The sequence below is a fragment of the Strongylocentrotus purpuratus genome, unplaced genomic scaffold (assembly GCF_000002235.5).
Source record: "Strongylocentrotus purpuratus isolate Spur 01 unplaced genomic scaffold, Spur_5.0 spur5_scaffold_14, whole genome shotgun sequence".
NCBI lineage: Eukaryota > Metazoa > Echinodermata > Echinoidea > Camarodonta > Strongylocentrotidae > Strongylocentrotus > Strongylocentrotus purpuratus.
In genome coordinates this window covers 33,242,473-33,268,883 of record NW_022145599.1, presented here as the reverse complement: position 1 = coordinate 33,268,883, position 26,411 = coordinate 33,242,473, and the positions used below count along the sequence as shown (strand labels likewise).

General features: G+C 36.8%; 1 protein-coding gene across 2 annotated transcripts; it reads left to right on the top strand.

Annotated features, from left to right (window-relative positions):
• On the top strand, positions 1–26,411 carry egf1 (fibropellin I). Of its 2 annotated transcripts, none has more exons than XM_011685925.2 (29): positions 1–231; positions 4,061–4,174; positions 5,035–5,199; positions 5,756–5,941; positions 6,367–6,480; positions 6,979–7,092; positions 7,617–7,730; positions 8,231–8,344; positions 8,885–8,998; positions 9,507–9,620; positions 11,316–11,429; positions 11,831–11,944; positions 14,560–14,673; positions 15,065–15,178; positions 16,347–16,460; positions 16,881–16,994; positions 17,388–17,501; positions 18,059–18,172; positions 18,607–18,720; positions 19,279–19,392; positions 19,887–20,000; positions 20,433–20,546; positions 21,687–21,800; positions 22,192–22,305; positions 22,710–22,823; positions 23,081–23,194; positions 23,898–24,026; positions 24,446–24,644; positions 25,769–26,411. In XM_011685925.2, exons 1-29 carry the CDS (start codon positions 171–173, stop codon positions 25,827–25,829), a joined length of 3,423 nt encoding a protein of 1,140 aa, XP_011684227.2. In that variant the 5' UTR covers positions 1–170; the 3' UTR covers positions 25,830–26,411.

Here is a 26,411-nt window from a genome sequence, read left to right as displayed (position 1 = left end):
TCACTCGCTGCTTGGGGAAGTTGTTATACGTAAGAGTCCTTGGTATATTGTTGGACTACAGCGCTTGAAGCAGGTTCGTTTGTTGGACATTGTTCAGGTGCCGGTTTCCTCATCCATCACGCTCCTTACCAGTGACTTTTGTTTTCTTCGCTGGAAAAGAACGCTTCAAAATGAGGACGTGGTTACTAGCTGTATTGCTTCTCAGCGTGATAGCTGTTACATACGGGCAAGGTAAGATTATGGCCGCCGTTGCGTTTGCGTGTTTTCGTAATATAAATAACGCATTCCGCCTGACATAGCAACGTGTCGCTTAAAATGTGAACTTCAGAAATTAAAGGAGTACACTCTGATGAATGCATCAACTTTTCATGAATTTATCTATTAGAAGAAAACATGTGACTCATCATTGAAACCATACTTTTCGTGGAAATTGAGTTGAGAGATTCCTTATGAAATATTCAAGATTCTGACAATCTATTAAGGCTATGACGTTAAGTCTACCTTGAATTTCAATTGTTGAGAACATCGATTAACAACACGTTAATTACTTCTGTCCATTAATGGTTATTCTTAAAGAAGCATGTATAACTTCCCAATTAAACAGGAAAGTCCACAAAAGAGGGACATTTAGATTTGTATCTTTTAAATGCATCTGTTTAGCCTTATAAACCTAACTTGTAGATTTCACTTTAAATCTTAATACTTTAAATCTTAATTTGTTAAATCGCCATGAGACCCCCAAAATGACAAACGACCAAACTTATTGTTTATGGTTTCAACTTCTCCGATTTCTCTCATTTCTGAGATGTGTTTGCTGGTGCTTACCGTTGTTATACTTCGAAATTGACCTTCACTTGACATTTTATTCAATAGTACCAGTACCGCTTAAACCAATGTGGTTATTCGTCGATATTCTTCATGGACATCCATACACCCGTATCTTAAAAACACCCTCTTTTATGATTGCACTTCTTGGCTCAGATTATGGTGTATAATAATACTTTCCAGATTCAGATTGAGGAACTTTTATTTACAACTGTTGACGTAACGATAGTGTTAAAAGTTCTTCTAAAAAATCTTAGTGAGGTGAATTTTTAACACCAACATGTATTTCATAAAAATGCACATGTGAAATTGAGATGCTTGCACATGAACAACAGAACAAATTTATTACTTAATCAAACAAATATATTGTTTGTTCTTGTGAGCACAGTACACATGCATTCGGTACGAGGACAAAAAGCATAATTTCAGTCACCGGTATGACATAACCCGACTTGACGCCATTTTGTTAAACCATGTCTTACAAACAGTTGCGAATAATCGCAAATTGTTTTCGATTGATATCAATCGCAACTTTTTACATAAGAGACGAGACTGCAAACTTGCTATTGATTTTCAGACTTGCGATAGATTCGGATCATTGCAACCATATATATCTTTAAGACGGGGCCCAGAGGCAGAGGAACGTTTGGGCAGTATGCTTTATTTCAATTAAGCGTGTACATGTATTCAAGTGGGCAACAAGAATAGGCACCCTTCACCCGAGTGCATTTGAATCGCAGTGGGAAAGTCCGAGATTAGCGTTAAATGTGCACTCGGATGTACAGTAGAAAAAAGTACTATACTTCCACATGTGAATAGTGAAATGCAGTATAAACATACAGATCGTCGATCAATGATTTATTCTTCGTCGATACACCTCATATCTTATACTGTAAGGATAATCAATATACAAATGCATTCAGTTTATCGGTCATTTCCCATTTCATGTATTCGCGAATGTACTAGAAAAACCATATGGCACTCAAAATGCTTAAGTGTAGTATTTTTGTGAATAATTATTTACTTTATTTTGCTTCATCGACCGGTCATGTCATTTGAGTCATCTATCAATTTCTAGAGTTCTATGAATGGCAAGGTGTGTGTGGAGAGTGTATTCACGTTAGTATCCTTCATGGTCATAATTTATATGGATAGTATTTTTCCTCAATGGATGTCTACTAGTCTGTTTTGGAAGGCTTTAACAGATAGGGCAGTAACTATCTCCACCGGTAGCCTATTTAAGACGAACTAAAAGTAAAGTAAATCGCCATATTCATTTCTCAAAAAATGCTCAAGTCTCTTGAGTGTACATGAATGAACTGAACTATAAATAAATATAAATTGAAATACAGAGTACATGGACAATACAAGTCGTTCTGATAAATATTATAGGTTACACGTACACCATTTCTTATTGATCCCACACCTTATGACAGGTTTGGTGTCAAAACAGCCACGCCCATTTGACCCTTATTAGTTTGCTTGCGAAGGTGTGTTTAATAGAAGTAACGACTATTTGAATATGTAGATGTAAGATGTCAATGCATTAAACTAACAGTAAACTCCAACTTTATAACGAAGAAAGTGAACATTGCACAAATGAAAAGCATTTCTTTGGGGCCTACTATGCCATGGAATACGCTACGGTAACCGGATATTCACACGCAAATAAAATGAAATTGGGATCCCAAATGCAAACTTTGTAATCGTCTTTGAGATACGAGTGTGAGAGTCTTGTGAAAATGGGGCATTCTTGAAGACTGCTACTGTTGCTACTTAGTTTTAGAAATGTTTCTTAACTCAAGTTGGGTCATGGCAGCATTTTAAGAAAATCTGTCAATACTGTTTCTAAAACTAACATTGCACACTATTTACTTTAAACTCTGTAAGAAATTCTTCAGGACACGGGTCTCTGTGCTCTTATTGTGGTAAATAATAGATCTATATGTGAAAGGTTACTGGCATCAGCAATGAATTGATTTATTTATTGCACAATGCAATATCCTAGCTATACTAGAGATGAGCTAAACATATATAATTACAGATAAATATACATCAATATTAAGGCCAGTACAAAGTAGGGACAACTTAATACAATTTAAAAAAAAAAATCATAAAATAGTTATTTAATTTTGAACATAATAAAGGTAGTTCAAGTAGTTCCTTTGCTTAGCGAATTAGACTTAACTATGTATCAATCAATTGCGTGTATCGAATCCACAAACACAAGGATCAATATAAAGAGATGCTTCATCTTGCGTTAAAAAGAAATATTTAAAAAATTAGCTTTCGAGGTCCCATGCGACAAAATATAGTCGCAAGGTCCCATTACATGGATTCTTACTACATCCAGTGCTTTTCATTATTACTTTGGAGGCAATTAGAGGTGAAACAAAAATCCGTTGTATAATTGGATTACAAAACCATCCAGTTTTTATAACATACATCCACCCGTTTTGTCAATTTAGGGAGATTGATGTGATTATTTGTTTATTTCTGTTATATTGAATATTTCATTGTTGGAACAATAATTTGCAAATTTTGTTTTGTTTGTAAAGATATGACTACATAACACCAACAGTGATGTACATATTTTTCTGGATAAAGCATCGCAATATACCTTGCCAATAGACCAACTTTTTACACTTCAATTATCAGGAGGAAAATGAAACGACGGAGAAAAAATTCTGATTGCTACCTTTCAGCAGATATTATGGACATACAAAATACTAACTTATCGTTGCATCACCAATATATTCGCGCCAGGATGAATTCTTCCTTTCATTCTGCCCAAATACAGGGTGGGGTCGTTATCTCATTTCCAATTGAAATTCTTGGAGTTACGTAATCACTGGAAGGACGCATTCTCTCTGATCTTCACACATACCATATAACGCAGGAATCCATTGTGCTTGAATATAAAGAAACCAGAATACAAAGGCGTGCCCTTTAACCGAAGGCTTGTCATTACATAGTATACCCGCAAGGGCTGAATCATCAAAGGGCATGATTATCTCACTACTTTAAAACCAAGTTTTTGTGGAAAAGGAATTACGAGCCATTTATTCCCTTATTATAGTAATCATTCACATACTAGCCTATTTATTCAATTTGTATTATATAATTATTCTTAAGTGCCACTTGTACTAGATTCGAGGCAGATTCAGCAATTGTATTTACTCTTTCTTTACCTACCTCTCCACATCTCTCTCTCTCTCTCTCTTTTCTTTTTCAGGTGAATGTGACAGCGATCCCTGTGAAAATGGATCAACCTGTCAGGAGGGTGAAGGGTCGTATATCTGCCAGTGTCCCATGGGATACGATGGACAAAACTGCGACCGTTTCACAGGTAAGAACCTTTTAAAGCAATTCCAACCGCATCTAAGATTCCGGTAACTAATCTGGGCTCCGTGTCATAAACTACCTGTCAACAACACATGCCAAAATCATAATACACATTAATCTCGGCCAATCAAACGTAATTATTTCCGGTAGCTTTTATATTTTACTTTTACGTTTTATTGGTAACGCTTTATGAAACGGGCACTATGAATATAACGGACAAAGAAAGAGGACAAAATTTACAGTTCCTCAGGTAGACAAAGGAACATCCCTTCCCTGCTATTATGTAAAAAATGTGTAGAACAGGTGTCACATGCATATTCACCTGTTCTACACATTTTTACATGATAATAGCAGTGAAGGGGGTGTTCTTTTGTCTACCACAGCATTTGTTGAGGGTAGAGTGAGGAGCTGTATATTTTGTCCTCTTTCTTTGTCCGTCATTTTCATAGTGAGGGCCATGCATTTAGTTTATATCCTTACTAAAAGGCCCGGATCGGACCCAATATTCTGACAGTGACATGGCACTTTTGCATACCTAAATACTTGGTATCGTATGGTACACCATACCAGATACATTGGACTTGCTCTCTTAAAACCTTAGTTATAACTACATATAGACTCTCGATTATGGGACTGTTGCTGATTTTTCTTTTAAAACTATATCACAAAATCGGCATCGTAAGTTATTACTACAAGATTGTATAATCTGTTAGGTGTAGTTGTCATTATTTTGATTGCATTTTCTTTAAGAAATAGATGACAAAGTAACCCGAAATAACGAAATACTAAGCCCAAGTAACTTAGGCTAAGAATTAATACATGAAATTTAATATCACTGTTGCTATCACTTATTCTACACACCAGGTTCAAACTGCGGATACAATGTCTTCGATGCCAACGGTATGATCGATTCACCTAACTACCCGGCCATGTACAACAACCGTGCCGATTGTCTTTATCTTGTTCGTATCACCAAGGCTCGCAGCATCACTTTCACAATCGAAGACTTCATGACTGAGGTCTTCAAAGGTAATTAACTCAACGAATATAATTGGTATCTTGCAGTAGAACTCGTGAATAAAGTAGATATTGAATCCCGATGACGCTACTATAATGTTCATTCTGTATCTATGTATGCTACGATCGTTGGGGTACGAGGTATTCAAAGGGGGCAGGGGCTGCCGTCCCAAGATTATTGTGAAACTGTATAGCAATGAATAGCAATAAATAGCAATAATTGGGTAAACGTCAACTCATATTCGGGCAGCGGGGTGACCCAATTAGTCTCTTGTATTGCATTGTGCATTTGTATTGCTCGTCAACATAGATGCAATGCATTTTTTTTCCCACAAGGGTCTATGATAAGTCAAAATAAGTAGGCCTATACATCATTGTGATAAATTGGTATTTGCTTTGATATAGTTTTTGTTTCCCTATATACATTGACGAATTATTTTACACATAACTTGTAATATTGAAAATTATAAATAATAAAAATGTGTACTCACAACGTCACTGCAAAAACATTAAGACATCACTTGTTTTTACCACGTTTTAAAATCACATGTCTCTTTTTCTTGTATAGACGTTGTCGAGTATGGTATTGGGCCAGAGGCAGACTTCAACCAGGCTCTCGGTTCGTTCGAAGGTAACCTGACACAAGACGACGTCATCCCAGCTCCTTTCACTGTCCAGGGCGATCAGGCTTGGTTCATCTTCAGTACTGATCGTAATATCGTCAACAGGGGATTCAGAATTACATTCTCATCAGGTAAGACCTTAATATGTTTGTATAAATCAAAAATTCTCTTAAAAAATACAATTGGGTCCCTTTTTAAGCCCAATTGTACTACCTAAAGCTAATTGCTCCCTCTATATAGAACACAATGCCTAATCGGTGACCATTGGTCCCCCATGATCCTCTTTTTCTTATGTTAATTGAGAGCTGATTTGATGAGATGGCCACCTGTCAGTGACCACCCAGGGTTGTCTAATCCCTCCTAGCCAAATTAATACAGATGGCCTTTATTCTAAAGTATTTTCTTATAAGGTTTTGTAAATTTACCCCCCCCCCCAAAAAAAAAAAAAAAAAAAAAAAATATATATGAAAGGGACAGAACATGATAATTTAAGAATGATCTATTTTTTAGTAACATATATGTGACTAATGAATGAATTTATCCATCATTTGTATAGATGGAGACGATTGTGATCCCAACCTTTGTCAGAATGGCGCTGCCTGTACTGACCTCGTGAATGATTATGCTTGTACCTGCCCTCCAGGATTCACGGGTAGAAACTGCGAAATCGGTAAGCACCAATCGGTCCATATTCATAAAACCTTTTCATAGGCTTTACTTAGTTGACACATAGGCTTGGTGAGGTATAATAAATATAAGCCACGTTTACTAGGGTATTTCAATTCACTTCATGCATATTTCTCTCCTGAACTGCTACAGGTAACAATTCAATTCACCTGCTATGCCTAATGGCATTCAATTCTAGCATACTTGTTTGTCCAACTGATAACAACTAATATATGGAATTCGCAATCTAAATTTAAAAAATACAATAATGTATAACAGGATAACGAGGTAAACTACCAATTCAAATGCTAATTAAAAATGATCTATTGAACAAATTAAATTTAAATTCCAAGCTCGTTCAATGACTATTTAAAATTGAATTATTGTAGTTACGATATCAAGGCTGTTATATGATAATGAATTCCTTCCCTCCATGATTAAATATATTAAGAACAAACACAATGAAATGGAATCATTAAACCCGTGACCCTTAACCTTGCAGATATTGACGAATGTGCCAGTGATCCCTGTCAGAATGGTGGCGCCTGTGTCGATGGAGTCAACGGCTATGTCTGTAACTGTGTCCCAGGATTCGACGGAGATGAATGTGAAAACAGTAAGTCAACAGGTCTTCCTAGAATCTAGAGATGATTGGTAACTGTACAATCGAAGAAAAGCATTGACTAAAAGACATTCTGAAGCTTTTTTTTAGAGTAAACCACATGTAAAGTACATGTACCACGTTGTCATTGTCAGTTTTCCCGCCCCCCCTTTCCAGCCCCCCCCCTTTTCCAGCCCCCCCCCCTTTCCCATCAATGCCAGATTCTAGACTCACCTTATCGGTGCAATATTAGTTTCATACAATCCTTTGCATATGTGCTTGGGAATCGTGTCAACTTAGCTACAGGACCTACACTTGGTAGTGTTTGGGCTTGTGTTCACTCTATCTAGCGGCTGAAAACATTTTTCGACCACATCGTTATAGTATCCATGGAAGGACAGTGGATATATCATCTGTTTCGAGCCACGAGGGTACTCACTTGTTTAACATAAACACACCTATATATCAGATTATATGTATGGCATCGTCATGGGAATAAAAGAGTCCAATCAATTTAATGGATACATTTTTAATTGCAGATATCAATGAGTGTGCAAGCAGCCCTTGTCTTAACGGAGGAATCTGTGTTGATGGCGTTAACATGTTCGAGTGTACCTGTTTAGCCGGCTTCACTGGCGTACGATGTGAAGTCAGTAAGTAAAATCACTTCTCTCATCTAATCCCGGAAATTTTACGGCGACAACTAACCGTATACAGGTGTATATTCTAGGGCGATGTGTGATTATACAAATTGTGGCTTTTAAAGAGTTTCATGAATTATAACTTCCAAAAGGCTTTGAGCTCCTTATCATATTTGAATACTGCTATGAAGGGAGACAATATTTGCAAGAGAACAATTTAGATTACCGTATTATTCAAGTTACATAACGACAAATTTCCATGTTTAGAAAGTGAACAAGGACATTAACTATGAACGAGTACATAGTATCAATAATGATTTGTTACTAAACATCGCAAATAATAAGGGCATGTTATGGACTTCATATAATTTTCCACGTTTTGTTAGTCAAAATTGGGGTATAATCTTTACTTTTCCCAGATGTAATCACCTTTCATATTTTTGAATGATATCCTATTGTAAAATCTACGAATAGATGCAAATCTTTCATGAAAATTCTTTCTTTCTTTCTAGACATTGATGAATGTGCAAGTGCCCCTTGTCAGAATGGTGGTATCTGTATTGATGGTATCAATGGATACACCTGCTCATGTCCGCTCGGCTTCTCTGGAGATAACTGTGAAAACAGTAAGTATACCCTAACAGGGATAGATTAGTGTTAGGGTTAGATTTATCTAGATTTCCTGAAAGATAATCCTACATTCTGATAGATGGAACTGCAAATTTAGTATTTTAAAAATAACTACAAAAAATAAAAAAAATATGTGATTTGATAATATGTAATGCATTGTCATACCGAAACTAGAACGACAAAAAGGCAGAAATTAATTACATCACCACGGTTTTTTCAGACGTTAGCCATAGATGGCTTGTTTAATATCATGTGCACTGAATGATACAACAGCAAAATACACTCTATACTGTTTCATAGCGTATTAGACTATCATAGCCCGATATCTGATCAAAGGGCAGGAATACATCTCATTTTTCTGAATACCCACACTTATTTTCTTTTGGGTGAGGTTTCCTTTAGTTAGTTGAGAAATATGCTATTGGCGAGTAAGTGATCTTTCAATGTTAATATGCATGGCTATCGATGGTTCGTTTAGGGCCGAGCTCAAGTAGGAATTGACCTTGAATCCTCGTTATTATCGTACATTTCACTAGATGATGATGAATGCTCCAGCATCCCTTGTTTAAATGGTGGAACCTGTGTGGATCTTGTTAACGCCTACATGTGTGTCTGTGCCCCCGGCTGGACCGGCCCTACCTGCGCTGACAGTAAGTATCAAGAACCTGCTCGAACGTCTTGATTTATATTTCGTCACCTAACCCCCAAAAGAGCATTATAGCCAGTGCCAATACATTATAGGGTATTTTTTATTCAGAAAGCCGAAGAGTTATATATAGGTACTGTTTAGTAACATTTATTGAGAAAAGTTCAAAGTCGACAATTATCGAAAATCCATTCTTTTTTAAATAGAGGTGAATAATGATTACCTGACATTCATATAGTTATCGATGAACTATTGCATCAAATAGAACATAATCATAAGCAAGAACTATCAAAGTAGATAAATTATTCGTAAAAATGGAAGAAAAGGTGATTATACCACTTGACATCGCCTCAAATAAATAGGGCTAATCCCATCAACTATATGGTAATATCATTTTTCCCTCCCGATCTTTCTGAAAGGAAATATGTTTTTTTCATTAAATATCTCTAAATCTGCCCACCCCCAACCATTACTACACGCTAATGCTCCGTACCCCTTTTCTCTCCCTGCAGACATTGACGAGTGTGCTAGTGCCCCTTGCCAGAACGGAGGTGTGTGCATTGACGGTGTGAACGGATACATGTGTGACTGTCAACCTGGATACACCGGAACCCATTGCGAAACTGGTAACATTTGACACATTTTGTTTCTTTAAAAATGCGTGTACTACATGCGTAAGAACGGATAAGACTGAGGAAACCCACTTTCCCCATTCATGTTATACATTAGATATATTCTGGTATATAATTACATGACTCGTACTGTTTGACACGATATTCAACACCCTGTGGTCATACTATCGACAATATTAGGGACTTTTAGATTTGCACGACGAGAACGTGGACTGCCACGTGTGATACCTTTAAGGTACTGGCAGTGCCCAGCAGTGTCTTAAAAGGACGTTTCATTGCCTTAAAAGGATGGCAGTCCACGTTCTTGTCGTGCAAATCTAAAAGTCCCTCATGACCAGTGTATACCTCATATTAGGTGTGTTCACACATGGTGTTGAAATGTGTGTTTAAAAAGTAATCTTAAAACGCATTTGCTTTATTCGGCATGTAATCAATTGTTTTGTCATTTTTGTATGTTCTATCTTCTGTTCATTTGTTTATAATGCAGATGCTTTTAATATGATGTCTTGTTTTGTTTCACAAGCGCGCCTTGACCATTTGATTTCAAGTAGATCCGGCGCCTTACTACTTGCATACACTATTATCAATATGATTGGCATACACAAGCAGCATCTAATATTATTGGTATCTTTATCATTAGTATTATTATTACTACTTTTATTATTTTTGTCATGGTCTGTTTCCACAATGCTGCCTTTTTTATGGATCTAGAACCACTCTTTTCTTAAAGGTGAAATTCAAAGAAAATCACAAATATGTCAACTATTGTATCACTAGAAACTGGTAAGCTAACAGATGGTCATCGTACAAGTTTTAGGTCAACTACATATTGGGTGATTTATAAAAATACAAATACAACCACCTCCGTAGCAGCTGGGATATATAAGAGAGATTCGCCGGAAAAATAACGATGTTTAATGACGTCACTATATGGACCAATACTGCCCAAGCAGACGACATCCCATAAAGAATGAACATGAGTGCAAAGCTATTTTTTATCAAATTATAATGAGTTCAGTGTATATACATGTAATGGCATGTCAAACCATTCAAAAGGGGATATGACCCGATTCTGATAACTAAAATCTTTTGCTTGTAAATACACAGGATAGGGGTTAATTAACAATCAAAGAAACCAGACTTTCAAATTGAAAACCCCCCGGAATGATATTAAGGACGGCATTTGTTCCCTCTTGAAACGCCGAACATACCGGGCTGTGTGCAGCTGAATATACAATGGCGTCTTATTTTGTTTACAAGCGACAGATTCCTTTATTTTTGTATCGCTGCATTTGTCATTAAAATAAAAACATGTGCGGGGTTTAGAGTGAGGCAATAGATTATATATTTAGCCTGACGGTACTGAAGTAAGAGGAAGAACTCAAGAGAAGATGAAAACACAGGCACTGAAAATGTGTGTGATGTCATGGGACATCGTCTGCTTGTGCAAATCATGTCCATACTGTGATCTCACACATCTCAGCAGCGTTCGGAGATCTCTTCATGTGCTATGCCGGTGCTGAATTTAAGCGTTTTGTAATTTATGATAATCATTACTTCGAATGCTTTCAAGCATTGAATTTTGATAACCTTGTCGAATCAAAGTTTAAACTTTGCAATAATGAAAATAAAGTTAGTTTTTAAAATCAATGAATATCTACTTTAATGTTTCACATTCTCATCTCACAGATATCGACGAGTGCGCAAGCGCCCCCTGCCAAAATGGAGGTGACTGTGTGGATGGAGTCAACGGATACGTCTGCATCTGCGCTCCTGGATTCGACGGACTCAACTGCGAGAACAGTAAGTATGATTTTTCTTTTTTGCTCCAGCGAGCTCTATTGAATTATTCTTTGTGGTGTATGGATAGAGTCTTAGTTAACACATTCAAAAGCAACCAATGACAAGACAATTGTTTGTGATTTCGTGCATCTTAGATGAACCACCTCAAGTAACGACATGCATAAGTTTATGTACATGTCCATGTTTTTCATTAAAATGGATCCGTGTTTCAAGATATAGAAAAAAAGGGAACTTACTGTTATGTATGTAAATCATCTAAAGATTTGGGGTTGTCCTATATATTGCAGAAAGCAAACTCATGTGAACTATTTGAACCGTGTGGACAATTAAAAAAAAGTTGCATCAAATGTATTGTTACCGAGAACACATTGCTTATCCTCTGAATTCCATTTCATCACTAGATATTGACGAATGCGCCAGCCGTCCCTGCCAGAACGGAGCTGTCTGCGTTGATGGTGTAAACGGGTTCGTCTGCACCTGCTCTGCTGGCTACACAGGAGTCCTTTGTGAAACCGGTAACGTACACAGATAATACACAGCTTCGTATTCGTTTCTCGGTTGATGAACATACAAAGAAAGTGTCTGATCTCGAAATTAAATGCCATACAGTATATTCATTATACTGGATGGTATTGAGTGATCTGAACTTAAACATGTTCAGTTTACCTGCTCTCCAACAAGAAAGAACATTATATAACAGCAAAAGAGGAATTTCACAGCTCACCAAAGATTTTGGCTATAAATAAATTTCCAAAAGCGAGAATTATATCCGGCTGCAGTAGGCCTACAAATATGATCAACTGATATTTTAAAAATGTTTCTTTGATTGCAAGATTATTAAGTGTACCCATTTTCATGTTCTGTTTATATAATAAACACATTCATTAACCCATTTTCTTCACTTGTATTTGGTCTTGTAGCTAATTCGTTGCTAACATCTTTCTAATCTACCCATATGCCATACCACCGTAGCTAGTAGTTGTCGTCATCGTAGTTTGCTGATATGCTTTCTTTCTTACGACAATTATATTATCTGTTTTCTATCTGTATAACTCCTACGATGTTGTCGCATTTTCGTCCAAGTGAGGAACACAGTAGAAATTGATTCCGCACTTGGACATGAATTTGTAATGTCTTTCAAGGAGGTTACACTGTATAAAGTTCCCCTGTATGCGGTGTTAATTTCACTCTTCTAACATCACCATGCGTAGACTTCACAGGGGTACTCTGTGCCTTCTCTGTTCCCCCACCTCACCAGTGTATATGGGCGCACACAGGTGTGAGCTTGAACGTGCGAGTGTTTTGAGTGGTTGTGAAACAGTGACAGTGTGCCTGTTTTGTAGGTATGATGGGTGTATGGTTTGGTGTGCAGTTGCATGGCGTGGTGTGACTTGTTTTATGGTAGTAACATATCTAGGAAAATAATTGCCAGACGTAATACAAATTCTGAATATATTGGTTAGGTACAGAGTTCAACGAAACACTTTATAGAGAAACTTTGCATCTATAACCATGGAACCATTCTATTTACTTAATATAAGGTAATGGATTTGAACTGTCTCTATATAACCAACATTTTTCCCAAGCCAATCTTGGTATTAAGCAGGGAATATATTCAGAGCCCAATTCTTCTACCCCTTTGGTTTCTGGAGGTGTCGTCTTTAAAGCAGGCAGGGTGATGGCAAACTTTGAAAAGGTACACCCCCTTTATTTCATACCATGCGCTTCTTTGATATCTGCATTCATGTATTGTGGACGATATCTCTTAGTATAGACAGTTTTCAACCTGTACATAACTATGGAATATACTTCGAAACATATAAATATAACCTATTCTTGCCAACAAAACGTTATCATTAATGGTGGCTTATATATATATATATATATATATATATAGCTCAGTCTTATTAATCGCAACTTATTTTTCGAATAATATCAATCTCATCTATATACACAAATTTCCGATTGATTTGGATCAATCGCAACTTTTGTTAGACCGGGTCCTGGTATTGAGAATTTAATAATGATGGGCCAAAATTACTACATTTAAACAGTTCTTAAAGTGTATCGATGTAAAACAAGTTGTACTTTGAAAATCTTCCGAAGCTCTATCTGCAGCCCCATTTATTCAAATAAGGATACGATACTTTTTCATCTCAGCTTTAGCGTTAGCATTGTCTTACTATTTGTTTTGTTTTTTAGCATTGGTTTCAATATATTTCTTTTTGCAAAATATGAATGAGATTGTTTAAGCTAGCTAAAGGATATCAATTAATGGACAATATTTGCCAATAAAAAAAAAAACATTTGGCGCTTTACAGGATGGAGCCTTGGTGCTATGATAACATTTTATGAAATGATAATCGGATGTTGATCTACATGTAAATATTCATTGAAACCAAAACATTGAAATTGCGCACTGTTCTACACATAGAACTGGAGAGCTGTTATTCCAACCAATGCCAGAACGGTGCAATCTGTGTGGCGGACTTAAATAGCTACTTCCGGCTTCGAAGGAGTTAATTGTGAACGTGGTAAGATATTACTTGGAATATCCATTCAAGTATATATGACCTGATGAATTTTCGTTTCGTTTAAAGCTGGATTCTTTAGAATATATTTTAATGTTGAGCAGCAGCTTTATTAGGGCAAATGCTGTGATGAATTTCGTTCAGCAAGGACTTTGTACAGTCATGACGTATGATGTGCATTTCAACCTTGGGCAAATAATTTGTGTGGATTTGTTTTCCTCTTGATTATAGTTCTTATTTTTTTCATTTCTCTTACATACGCGTATCTTTTCAGTATCATTGATCATCGTGAAAATAGTTAGTTTGCATGATTTCAGCAGATTAGACAATCATATTTCATCGAGTGTTCGCATATTTTAGAGCAATCATATGTAGAAAAGACTTCTCGATCTCTCGCTTCAATGGCGTGGCAAAATATTCATCATTTTCTGAAATCTAGAATGCATATACATGCGCTTTGCTCAACTCCTTTTCTTACTATCGCTCACAAAAAAGAAGAAATTTTCTATGTTTTTGCTGTTTTAACATGGAATTTTTTCTTCTTCTAGAAACACACGTTTAATTATTAATAATCCTTTTGTATGCATTTCTGTGCACAGTGACCGATGAATGCCTTTCCAATCCTTGTCTTAATGGTGCGACTTGCATTGATCTTCAAGCTGGGTATGAATGTATCTGTCCACCTGGCTTCGAGGGGACACGTTGTGAAATCGGTGAGTTAGGTCACCACCCCCCCCCCTTTTTTTTGTTAAGGGGAGCGTTATTGTAAAAACTTGTTCAAAAATAAAAACAAAAATGGTAATGAAAAAATGTACAAACCGTACATCTTGGCGATTAAGATGAATACGCATGTCTTGTGTCATGTACAAGCAAGTGCTTTTATTTGTTAACGAAATTATTCGATCATTTAAACAAAACCCTATTACTTTCTTTGCTAATTGCTTCAAAAATATTAGTTAATGCGTTCAGCTGCCCGAATTCTTGTACATCTGTTTGTCCATAATGGTTTTGCCATTGTAATTTATTTTAAAACCTGTATTCAAACCAGAGATCTCCATAAAGAGTATAAATAAAATGAATTTCATTTCCGGTATTTTCTTTCAGACACGGACGAATGTGCATCGAATCCGTGTTTAAATGGCGGAGCGTGTGTGGAAGGAATCGCTTCGTACACCTGTGTATGCGTGCAAGGGTTCACAGGAGTGCGCTGTGAAACAGGTAGCACAGTGACATGATAAAGGGACATTTCAGCTTAAAATTTATGATTTTATTTTTAATTCATATCCACGCTTTTTATTGAAACATTATTAGCAATTTCTTGATAACGTTGGAAGTTTGAAGTGTGATGTGTCTTCCGTGTGTTTGATCTTCCCTTTAGTTTCACATAGAGACGGGACACACCAGATAGTGCAATTAAATGACTAAAATAATTGCTATACCGGACTATAGACCCAATTAAATGGCATGAGTTATGATCAAGATGGCCGATTGTTTTGATTTCTTGACGAGTGATCATGTGACGGTGTGAATGCTTGCAGTGACCATAATCTGTTTTTTAATTTAAAAACAAAAATTGTCCGTGAATGTTTTGATTTGTTGTCAAGCACTTATATGCTAACAAACTAACCATATCACATGGGGAGGGACTATTTTATCTTATTGTTAGTTTTTTTTTTTTTTTTTTTGGGGGGGGGGGGGCAAGGATGTCCCTCATTAACAGCATATGTTCCACGTCAGCGAGCACGCTTCAGCAAATTCTTAGCTACGCTGCCCACTTCTCTTTGTGCATGCAAGACAAGCTACTATGTCGAATATCTTGCCGACCACATGAACATATGTGATTATAGTATAATAATAATAATAACTTTTACTTATATAACGCTTTTCATAAGAAATTTATATCAAAGCGCTTTACAATCAAGTTATAGAGCTTGCATTAGACCAAATATTGCTCCTTTTGAGGTGTCATGACCAGTGGATTTTTTTTTTTTTTTTTACAAACTCTATTGAGATTATATCGACCGTTATCAATAATTTTTTGTTTGATCATTCAAAATCCCCAATTATTTGAAAGTGACCTGTGGTAAAACTCTATTTCCTTCAAGAACGCATCTCGATGCCAATACTAACCCAACTTTAGTATGACCCGAATTAAGTTTACGTGATCATAACCCTCTATGTCTGCATTTTATAACCTTACATTCACTTGATCCTGTCTTATTCGTGCGTTAAACGTCTTTTTGTTTGCAACACCATTTACAATCACAACCACTCTTTGCACGATAGCTGTCATACTATTCCATTCCTCGTGTCATCAGTAATCAGACAATGCCGGTTGCTATCAGGTTTCTTAAATATTTACATCCTTTCTTGGTTTTACCCCTAGATATCAACGAATGTGCTAGCATGCCTTGTCTGAATGGTGGTGTTTGCACGGACCTAGTGAACGGGTACATCTGCACATGCGCAGCAGGCTTCGAGGGAACTAATTGCGAGACAGGTAAGGACTGGAAGTCTTCTTGAAAAAGAAAAGTTGTTTACAAATTGTTCACAATCACGTCGTTTACTTGCCCTAGATGTCAATATAAACTGCCATGAATCAATAAGTGTTCAATAATTATTCCAACTGTGTGCTAGAAAGTTCCCATATTTTTGCATTAAAACAAAAGGCCCTATATTTTTTATTGTAGAATCTTTTCCTCACATATCATTAATTATTTAAGTTAAATATTATTTTGGGGTAATATTGTATTGATAATCAAAACATCAAATTTGAATATTGCGAATTTGCTTTGAGCATTTCTTACAGTTATTTACCAACTAAATTCAATAAAATCTGTCGAATAATGTGGAGGCTTTCCAAAACGTTGGTTTTTGAATACCCATGGTAATTTTCTAATGTTCTGTTTTATTTTTCTAGACACCGACGAATGTGCTTCATTCCCATGTCAAAACGGAGCCACGTGTACAGACCAGGTTAATGGATACGTGTGCACATGTGTTCCAGGATACACGGGAGTCCTCTGCGAAACAGGTAAGAATTAATAACGTCAGAGCTATAAGCTAATCTTCAGTTTTTGTAAAGTCAATGCCTTCCGAGAGACTGGCTCTAAGTTCTAAATTGAACTGAAACATAGTAAGTTAGACTTGCTAGAAATCACCTTCAATGAAATTAACACATGTGATTAACATGTTATAGCGTATGATGATTTACATAATTAACGTTTGATAGTATCCAAATGTGCGTAGGGTTATACTACATTTTAAGGCATCAATACAAATAACCAAAAGGATACTGGGTTGCCAACGTCATGGTTAACCATTTACCCCATAAACCCAATCGCCAAACGTAATGCCTTCATTTTCGTTCATCTTGCAAGAATAGTTCGGAATATAACTGTTGTTTTGTTCTACCATCTCGTTCCAGATATTAACGAATGTGCCTCATTTCCTTGTCTGAATGGAGGTACTTGTAACGATCAAGTCAATGGATACGTGTGCGTGTGCGCACCAGGATACTTCGGTGTCAACTGTGAAACAGGTAATTGGACAGTCCTTGGGGAAAACCACTTATCGGGTTCAGTGACACAAATACGCAACTCCATATTTTGCCAAAATGCGCATTTGATGTCAAAATGTTCAGAAAATTTTGGCTTTACAGGAAACAACAAAAAACTTAACTCTACCCAACTAGCCATTGAAGTCAATGGCTAGTGTAACATAGACTAAAGGCCCAAGTGCTCAGTGAAACATAAACCAACTTTTCTGACCCCTCGATATACAAACAGATTTATGTCAATAGCAGCCATTAGAGCTTCTAAACAATATGAATGGGTTTTATCGTAAACGGTTTTCTTGAATGCATTTCATATGTCCAGAAAGACCTTTACCATTTTCAATTTAGAAATAAGATCGTTCTGTTTAAATTTGCAAACATTCATGCAAAGTGTGTTATCAGAGAGTCTGATATAGAATCGAACTTTTAGCGTTTACAACCCATATGGATATTCGAGAAATAAAATTATCAGCAAATTGATTCCACTCAAATCTGTTAATTCATATTATGAAGAAAAATTATAAATTGTTCTCTTTTTTCAGATCGTGACGAGTGTGCATCTGCCCCATGTTTGAATGGTGGAGCTTGTATGGACGTAGTGAATGGATTTGTATGTACTTGCTTACCTGGATGGGAGGGAACCAATTGTGAAATCAGTAAGTAATATCGTGTTCTATAACTCTGTCTTTGTTGTCCAACTTGTTCAACTTGTTGTTGTTTACTTCGCCTAGCTGCACGATCGCTTGCTCGACACACTAGCAAATTTTCACGAAACAATATGCACCGATTGATGGAATGATTGCTTTGTGTGGTGGCTTTATCAATTTCTGATTAGCTTCACGAAAATGCTTTTAACATGTTAGTCTTGCATTGAAAAGTGTCAAGTAATCTTGAAGCCTTTGATATATCTATAACATGATAAATACAACGTTGCCCAGGGGGGATATTTGTTTGGCTTATGAAGAATTAAAGACCAGATAAGAACGAATCCAAAAAGATTATTAGAATACCTAAATAGTTACACAATGCTTTCATTATTTATGCTCATTCTACGAAGTTGAAACTGATTGTGTGTTTTTTCCTCATGCAGACACGGACGAGTGTGCAAGCTCTCCATGCATGAATGGTGGTCTCTGTGTTGACCAGGTCAATAGCTACGTCTGCTTCTGTCTGCCTGGTTTCACTGGCATTCATTGCGGAACCGGTAAGTATACTGCAGCAAAAACAAAAAAACAACATTCATTCAACAACAAATCTTTTCTTTTCTTTAGCATGGAAGACACTAAGGGATATTCTCTGAATTCTCCTGTAATATCATCCCAACATAGGACAGCCATAACATACTCTACAATCAAGATTTCTTTGGGGGCCAATGATTAGTATGAATAATATACACGTGAAAACATTACCGTGTATACTATTTGTATATTTTGTATAGATGCGGGTTAATGTCTAATCTTTTACTTTGAACAAAGTATCTCCTGCACACACTCTTCTGACTTTTGCACCACTGAGCAGCCTACAAAAACATTAGTCTTTAGTGCTTTTGTGTCGTCAATGTAGAGATTTCCCGTTTTGTATTTTCCCATGTGAAGAAATGCTGTATAAAAAAAAACATCAAGTTATAAAATACAACAATATATGCACAAATATTCCACACATACCAGACAATTAATAAGGCATATAATACATCTTAAATTCATTTGAGTTTGATATATTTTTTTAATACAACTCGTATCATCTTTCCAACTTTTACCCTCAGAAATTGACGAGTGTGCAAGCAGCCCATGTCTAAACGGAGGACAGTGTATCGACCGAGTTGACTCGTACGAGTGCGTTTGCGCTGCTGGCTACACTGGTGTCAGATGCCAAATCAGTAAGCTTCGTCACCTTTACATTTCTATCTCAATTACTCTAGCAATTTAATCCCAATCTCTTCGAATGCAAAATACTTGTATTTATTTTCTTTTTCTAAGGCTGTCACAAGCTGTCCTGGTTTCGAATATCTCCGATCACCAATTAAATATGAAGACAAATTATTGTTCTGCAATAAGATATAGCATATAGTGAAACGTTGTCGTTCTTCAAAGTTGTATCGCATTTCCAAGTACATCACATACGAATATTAACGGGGGAGAGATACACTTCATATTACTTATTATAGAAAATGTATCCTTTTGGTAACCTGGGAACTGTTTCAGGAAACTGGCAAAGTACAAGTTCACTGACAGCCCATTAAAACATATTATTATTATATCTAATAACTTGTGGCGGTTTCGTGAAACATGCTCTGGGTTTCTGGAGCGAAACTAGTATGAATTGAACTACATTAACTAAAGGGTCTTTTGTTTCTTGTCTTTCTATTTATAGATATCGACGAATGTGCTTCTGCCCCTTGTCAAAATGGCGGAGTGTGTGTTGATGGAGTTAATGGTTACGTGTGTAATTGTGCACCAGGCTACACTGGCGATAACTGTGAAACTGGTAAGAAATCTGGCCATTACTCAAAAAATATTCAAAAAAGGTTTTCCTCTTAAAGATATAGCTTGTAAGAGAAAATAATGAGCAAAATCATTTATTGTAATCGAACAGTAATTATTGATTTGAATTGATATAAAAAAGAAATTGTGAATCGGTGATCATTCAAATAAAGTACTGATTCAAATTTAATGTGTCTTTTAGTTGACGAGGTTCCGCCTTGAAAATCAATTTGTTTACATCTAGAATAAACAGTAAAGTCCAGGAATTAGAATGTAACTACTTCATGAAAGATTAGCAAAAAAGGCAGTGACCTTCTTGAAATGCTGCTGATTCTAAAGGTAATTGATTAATCTTTAAAATTATTTTCAGAAGTGTTCAAGGACTTCAACTCGTAAAACGTGGTATATGAACATTTCCTAATTTCTCCTCTTCCAGAAATCGACGAATGTGCTTCCATGCCTTGTTTGAACGGAGGAGCGTGCATTGAAATGGTTAACGGATACACCTGTCAGTGTGTAGCTGGCTACACTGGGGTTATTTGCGAGACTGGTAATGTATTTCCTCTAAAACCTAGAGCTATACAGTTTTTTCCTACATTTCAGTAAGATTAAAATACAATACAATACAATCATAAGCAGAATTTGTCTGGATATAGTTGACTGGATGTGTAGCGAGAAAATGACGGATGTCTGAATAAGCACGATTGTTGGGAAATGTGTTGCATATCATTTGCACGTGTGATTTATGCTTGTGAGAGCGAAGGTAGATGTTTAAGGGCGCTCTCATTGTTAAACCATCTTGCTTCTCATTTCTGTGCGCAAAGAGATAACACTGTCGTTATTTGTCACGTTGCATGTCCATTTTATGTTTGCCATTTCGTCATGTGCCTCGTCTTTGTTTGTAACTTTGTTTTTCGTTTTTGCCTTGTTCGTCCTTCAAAATCGGCACGACTAGTAATTACTGGTCAATACTAATTCGCAATTGCGGAGTATGTACTTAAATAACAAACTAAGAAAATTCAGAAAAAATCAAGACAAACCCGACAAGCTACAGATTCCAATACAACTTTTTAAAGTTAGATATATCCAGCATATCACTGTGCTATTCCTATTGAGGTTCCACAAGGGTATCAAAACGTTAATCCCTTCAACCAGTCTGAATTTCACATGCAGTGGAGGGCATTTTTGATATACGCTTTGAATTATAACGACAAAAATCATTCCCTCTACTTGTAATTTTTACTAAACAATTGTGACTTGTCTGTACCATTGTAATTTTTTGTTTAACGCAAGTCACTACGTCTTCCCATGCATTTGCCCATTAAAACAAAAAAAAATAACTTGATCGTCCATAACAATGCGCTCTAACTTTATTCCCCGTCGAATGTTTTAATAACAAACTGACAATGGGATTTTTATTTAATATGGCAAATTTGGGGGCGATTACGTCCAACATGTCCCATATGACATATACATTTCATCCATGAATGAAGAAAATCTCTTGTTTATCGGCAGTGGTACCAGAAAGTACAATTATTTAATGGTCATATTAAGAGAATCCTCATTTTAGGGTGAAATATATTTGGGTAAAAGAGACATATGCCGTAGGCATCTATTGCACGGAATCGCCTTCTTACGTAGAATTGGACGGGAATTTACTCATCTGTTTTATTTTCGTTTTTTTCTTCAGATATTGACGAGTGTGCCAGTGCCCCTTGCCAGAATGGTGGTGTGTGTACTGATACCATTAACGGATATATCTGTGCCTGTGTGCCAGGATTCACCGGAAGCAACTGCGAGACTAGTAAGTTACTGATAATCATGAATCGTCATTAAACTTACAGACCCGTACTCTTCTATACAAGTCGAGCAGACTTGGCAAAATGCAGTTTAACCACGTCTTAATTAAAAATAATAATAATAATTTAATCTTCATCATTGTCTCTTGTGAAATCTTATATTCGGACATCATTTGAAAACCTAATGAACTACAATAGACTTTATTTTACGGATTCCTTGAAACACTAAATTTTGAAGATATTGCTTCAAACAGCTAGTTTTACTAAATGATCCAACCATGAAGCATAACGCAATGTTGAATATTAAAATTGCAGATGTTACTCCCTTCCTCCCCCGAACGACAGCTTATGAACCTTTATAATTCAGTTACATTCAATTGTTTATTGTTTCCTTAGACATCGACGAGTGTGCTAGCGACCCCTGTCTAAATGGAGGTATCTGTGTGGATGGAGTCAATGGTTTCGTCTGCCAGTGCCCTCCCAACTACTCTGGAACTTATTGTGAAATCTGTAAGTATACACTTCCCAAATGCACAAGAAGACTTGTGAAAGACTTTCTGACCATAAATACATGAAGTCTATTTCCTGATTTTATTTTTAAATAGGCTTTATTGGTATCTGCCATCCATCTAAATGACATCCTTCTGCAATTACGTTTCAAAAAATTCCTTGCCTACCATGTATATATTCTCATCAAGTAGCAGCTACATGGTTTGATAGTTTAGTTGACACATCGGCCTCATAATGTCTTTTGTAAAATGTAATTTGACACTTTCTGTACCACACCCCCCCCCCCCCCACACACAAAAACAGATCTTGCATTATGCAATTGATAACTTTACATGATATATTTCTAAAGGCGAGTGTTATGCGGATGTTTGTTGATTACGATTTGTTTGTTCTATGTTGTATAGCACTTGATGCATGCAGGAGTATGCCATGCCAGAATGGCGCCACGTGCGTAAACGTTGGAGCTGACTACGTCTGCGAATGCGTACCAGGATATGCTGGACAAAACTGTGAAATTGGTAAGTAGCCCTAGCCTGCTTTATTTGGTTATCCTAATTTTACACAATAGATGAAATAATAACCTTCCTGCCGCCCATAGCAAATATTAATCGAGATCAAACCAGTTGAAATAAATGGTTAACTGAGGAAGTACTTCATTCAATGTTTTAAGCATTTTTGGTAATAGTCGTACTTTTAGGCGCCTTGAGTACTCACTGAGCTCCATATGTGTGCGACAAATAGCTATTAATCAATCGATTTTCTTTCAATCTTTCAGACATCAACGAGTGTGCTAGTCTTCCATGCCAAAACGGCGGTCTATGTATTGATGGTATTGCTGGATACACCTGTCAGTGCCGTCTAGGATACATCGGTGTCAACTGCGAGGAAGGTATGTATCATCACACATTACATTTCAGGTTACAACCAACGCTTTACCGATTACAACCACAATGCCCGTTGCACATACAGCGTCATTTGCCGAAATCGGGCCCCGTTTCATCAATAACCAATGCTAAATTTCTACGACAAATTTTCTCCCAGCCTATCAAATCACGATTTCAATAGCTTATAACACTTAACGCATGAAATAGGGCCCATGATTGCCTCAATGATTAGAGTAGACTTAATTAACTTTTGCTTTCGCACCTCTCTACTTTGGAATTGTTGCACTGGACCAATCAAAACGAATATGACCCTATCATAAATAGAAATTGAGCCTAATTACTCTATAAATGTCGTCGAGCACGGTTTCGACATTATTTTGAGGAGGGTAGTAATGGAAATATATGTCGGGTTTGAAAGAGGAAAATGAGTAAACAGGAGAATTAGGAATATTTCTGATTGATTTTCTCTACTTATGGACTATTGAGAAAGAGAGAGAGAGAGAGAGATAACTAGACAAAATGTAGAAAAAAGAATTATTCTTTCCTGCGTGGGTGATGTCTTTGAAAGGACGAATAAACCGGGTAATAAATGCAAAGATAGGCATCCAACACTCCAAACAGATTGGTTAATCGTCATAAGGAGTGAATCGGCGATCGCCCAAATATATGTGTAAATGTTATTCATGATTTGTTTTTCTTCTCTCGTAGTTGGTTTCTGCGACTTGGAGGGTATGTGGTACAACGAGTGCAATGATCAGGTCACCATCACCAAGACCTCTACAGGAATGATGCTTGGAGATTACATGACTTACAATGAACGTGCCCTCGGATACGCAGGTAAATATAAATCCCATCGTACACAGGGGCGGATCCAGGATTTGTTTTGATTTTTTTAAGGGGGGGGGGGGGGCTGAAAAATGATATATAAATGTCATTTGGAACGCAAGGAATCCAGTAATGCTACTTGGGTTTCAAGGGGGCAGTATCCGATTATTGCCCCCCCCCCCCGCAAATCCTCCCGCGCATCATGTTGGTAGTATACATGATTGGGACTATGAATGGCCATTGACCTGCTTACCTCTCGACACGTTAAATGCAAAACAAATATTAGTAGGCCTATCTATCAAAGTCTGATTTCAATTAAATCATAAAAGCGATTGAGAGATAAAGACTGTTATTGACCTTTATGCATGCATGAAATTACCCTTTCCTTTGTATTTTAATTCAATTGCTATTTGATAATACTTTTTATTCAGCCCCAACCGTCGTGGTCGGTTACGCCAGCAACAACTATGACTTCCCATCTTTCGGTTTCACGGTGGTCCGTGACAATGGTCAGTCTACTACCAGTTGGACCGGTCAGTGCCATCTATGTGACGGTGAAGAGGTTCTCTACACCACCTGGATCAACACCAACATGGTCAGCACCTGCCAGGACATCAAGAAATCAAACATGTGAGTATATTCATTCATTCTTTCATCGAATCATTCCAATATTCATATATTTATTTGTGCTTTCACGTATGCATTCATTCATTCATACATGAATGAATTCATGAATGAATTCATGAATGAATTCATGTATCCATACATTGATTCATTCATTCACTAGTCAGTAAATCATTCTTTCCTTCAATCCTTAATTACCAAAATGTTAAAAATACATTGAAAATTTGAGTACCTCTTCCTTCCTCGGCTGCCCCTTCTACCTTTCTATCGTATCTATGTCTCTCTCTCTCTCTCTCTCTCTCTCTCTCTTTCTGAATGACTCTCCCTCTCTTTGACTCTCTCTGACGGTTTCTCTCTTCCTCTCTCTCTCTCTCCCTCTCCCTTCCTTCCTCGGCTGCCCCTTCCACCTTTCTATCTTATCTTTGTCTCTCTCTCTCTCTCTCTCTCTGAATGACTCTCCCTCTCTTTGTCTCTTTCTCTCCCTCTCCCTTTCTTCCTCGGCTGCCCCTTCCACCTTTCTATCTTATCTATGTCTCTCTCTCTCTCTCTGACGGTTTCTCTCTTCCTCACTCTCTCTCTCTCCCTCTCCCTTCCTTCCTCGGCTGCCTCTTCCACCTTTCTATCTTATCTATGTCTCTCTCTCTTTGACGGTTTCTCTCTTCCTCTTTCTCTCTCCCTCTCTGACGGTTTCTCTCTTCCTCTCTCTCTCTCTCTCTCTCTCCCTCTCTCTCTCCCTCTCTCTCTCCTCTCTCTCTCTCTCTCCTTCCTTCCTCGGCTGCCCCTTTCACCTTTCTATCTTATCTATGTCTCTCTCTCTCTCTCTCTCTCTCTCTCTCTATCTTTGTCTCCCTGAACTTATAACCCTTTGGATTCATTGTCAATATTTCCAAGTATTCCATTTGACCTGTTAAACGTGTAGTGATGAATTGTCAAGGCTGAAATATATCATCCACACACTGACAATGAAGCCAAATGCGGCAACACCCATAATCCTATATACTGTGCAATACCTAACAAGGGCAAATAAAAAATATGCAAAGCCTCACTCCCATTTTCTTTTTGTTTTAATATCAAAAATATGTGACATCAGTACTTAACCTCATTTTCGCTTTTTATCTTGAATTCTGTAGGGTTGGCCAGGACAAATGGACGCGTTATGAACAGAGCATCGCACCTCAGCCTGATGCATAGGCAATTTAACTACATTAATATTGTAACATGAATAACATCTAGTACTCGTCTTGTAAATTTGTTTGAAAAAAGTACTAGTACTAACTTTTATCGAATCTTTGCACTTTTTAAAGTATTTTAAACAAATGTCAATGAGTCACATGAGATTTTTGCAGTTATCATAGATTGAAAAACTATTTTTATCCTGAGATTATAGCTGTACAAAAGTTTTACAAATGTATGTTATGAAGTATTGAATAAGTAACGACAAGCATATTCATGGCGGTTAAACATTTCACCAAATCAGTATTTCTTCAAATTTTAGTTTCCTAGTTATTCTCATTATTCGTATAGCTTGTTCTGATTCCAACCTGGTTTTATCATACAATATATTAATACCTTTTTGTTTTTTCATATTATATCACTTTTTATAGTATTAATGCGTCATGTTTTTAATAGGATCATTGATCAAATAAATTTTGTATTAAATAATTAACGGTCTTGGAAACAAAATGTGAATATGTCTGACTGTAAGCACTGCCTTGTTTTTAAACATTTTTTATCATTCGTTTTTTAAAATAAAATGCTGCGAAGACCAAATAT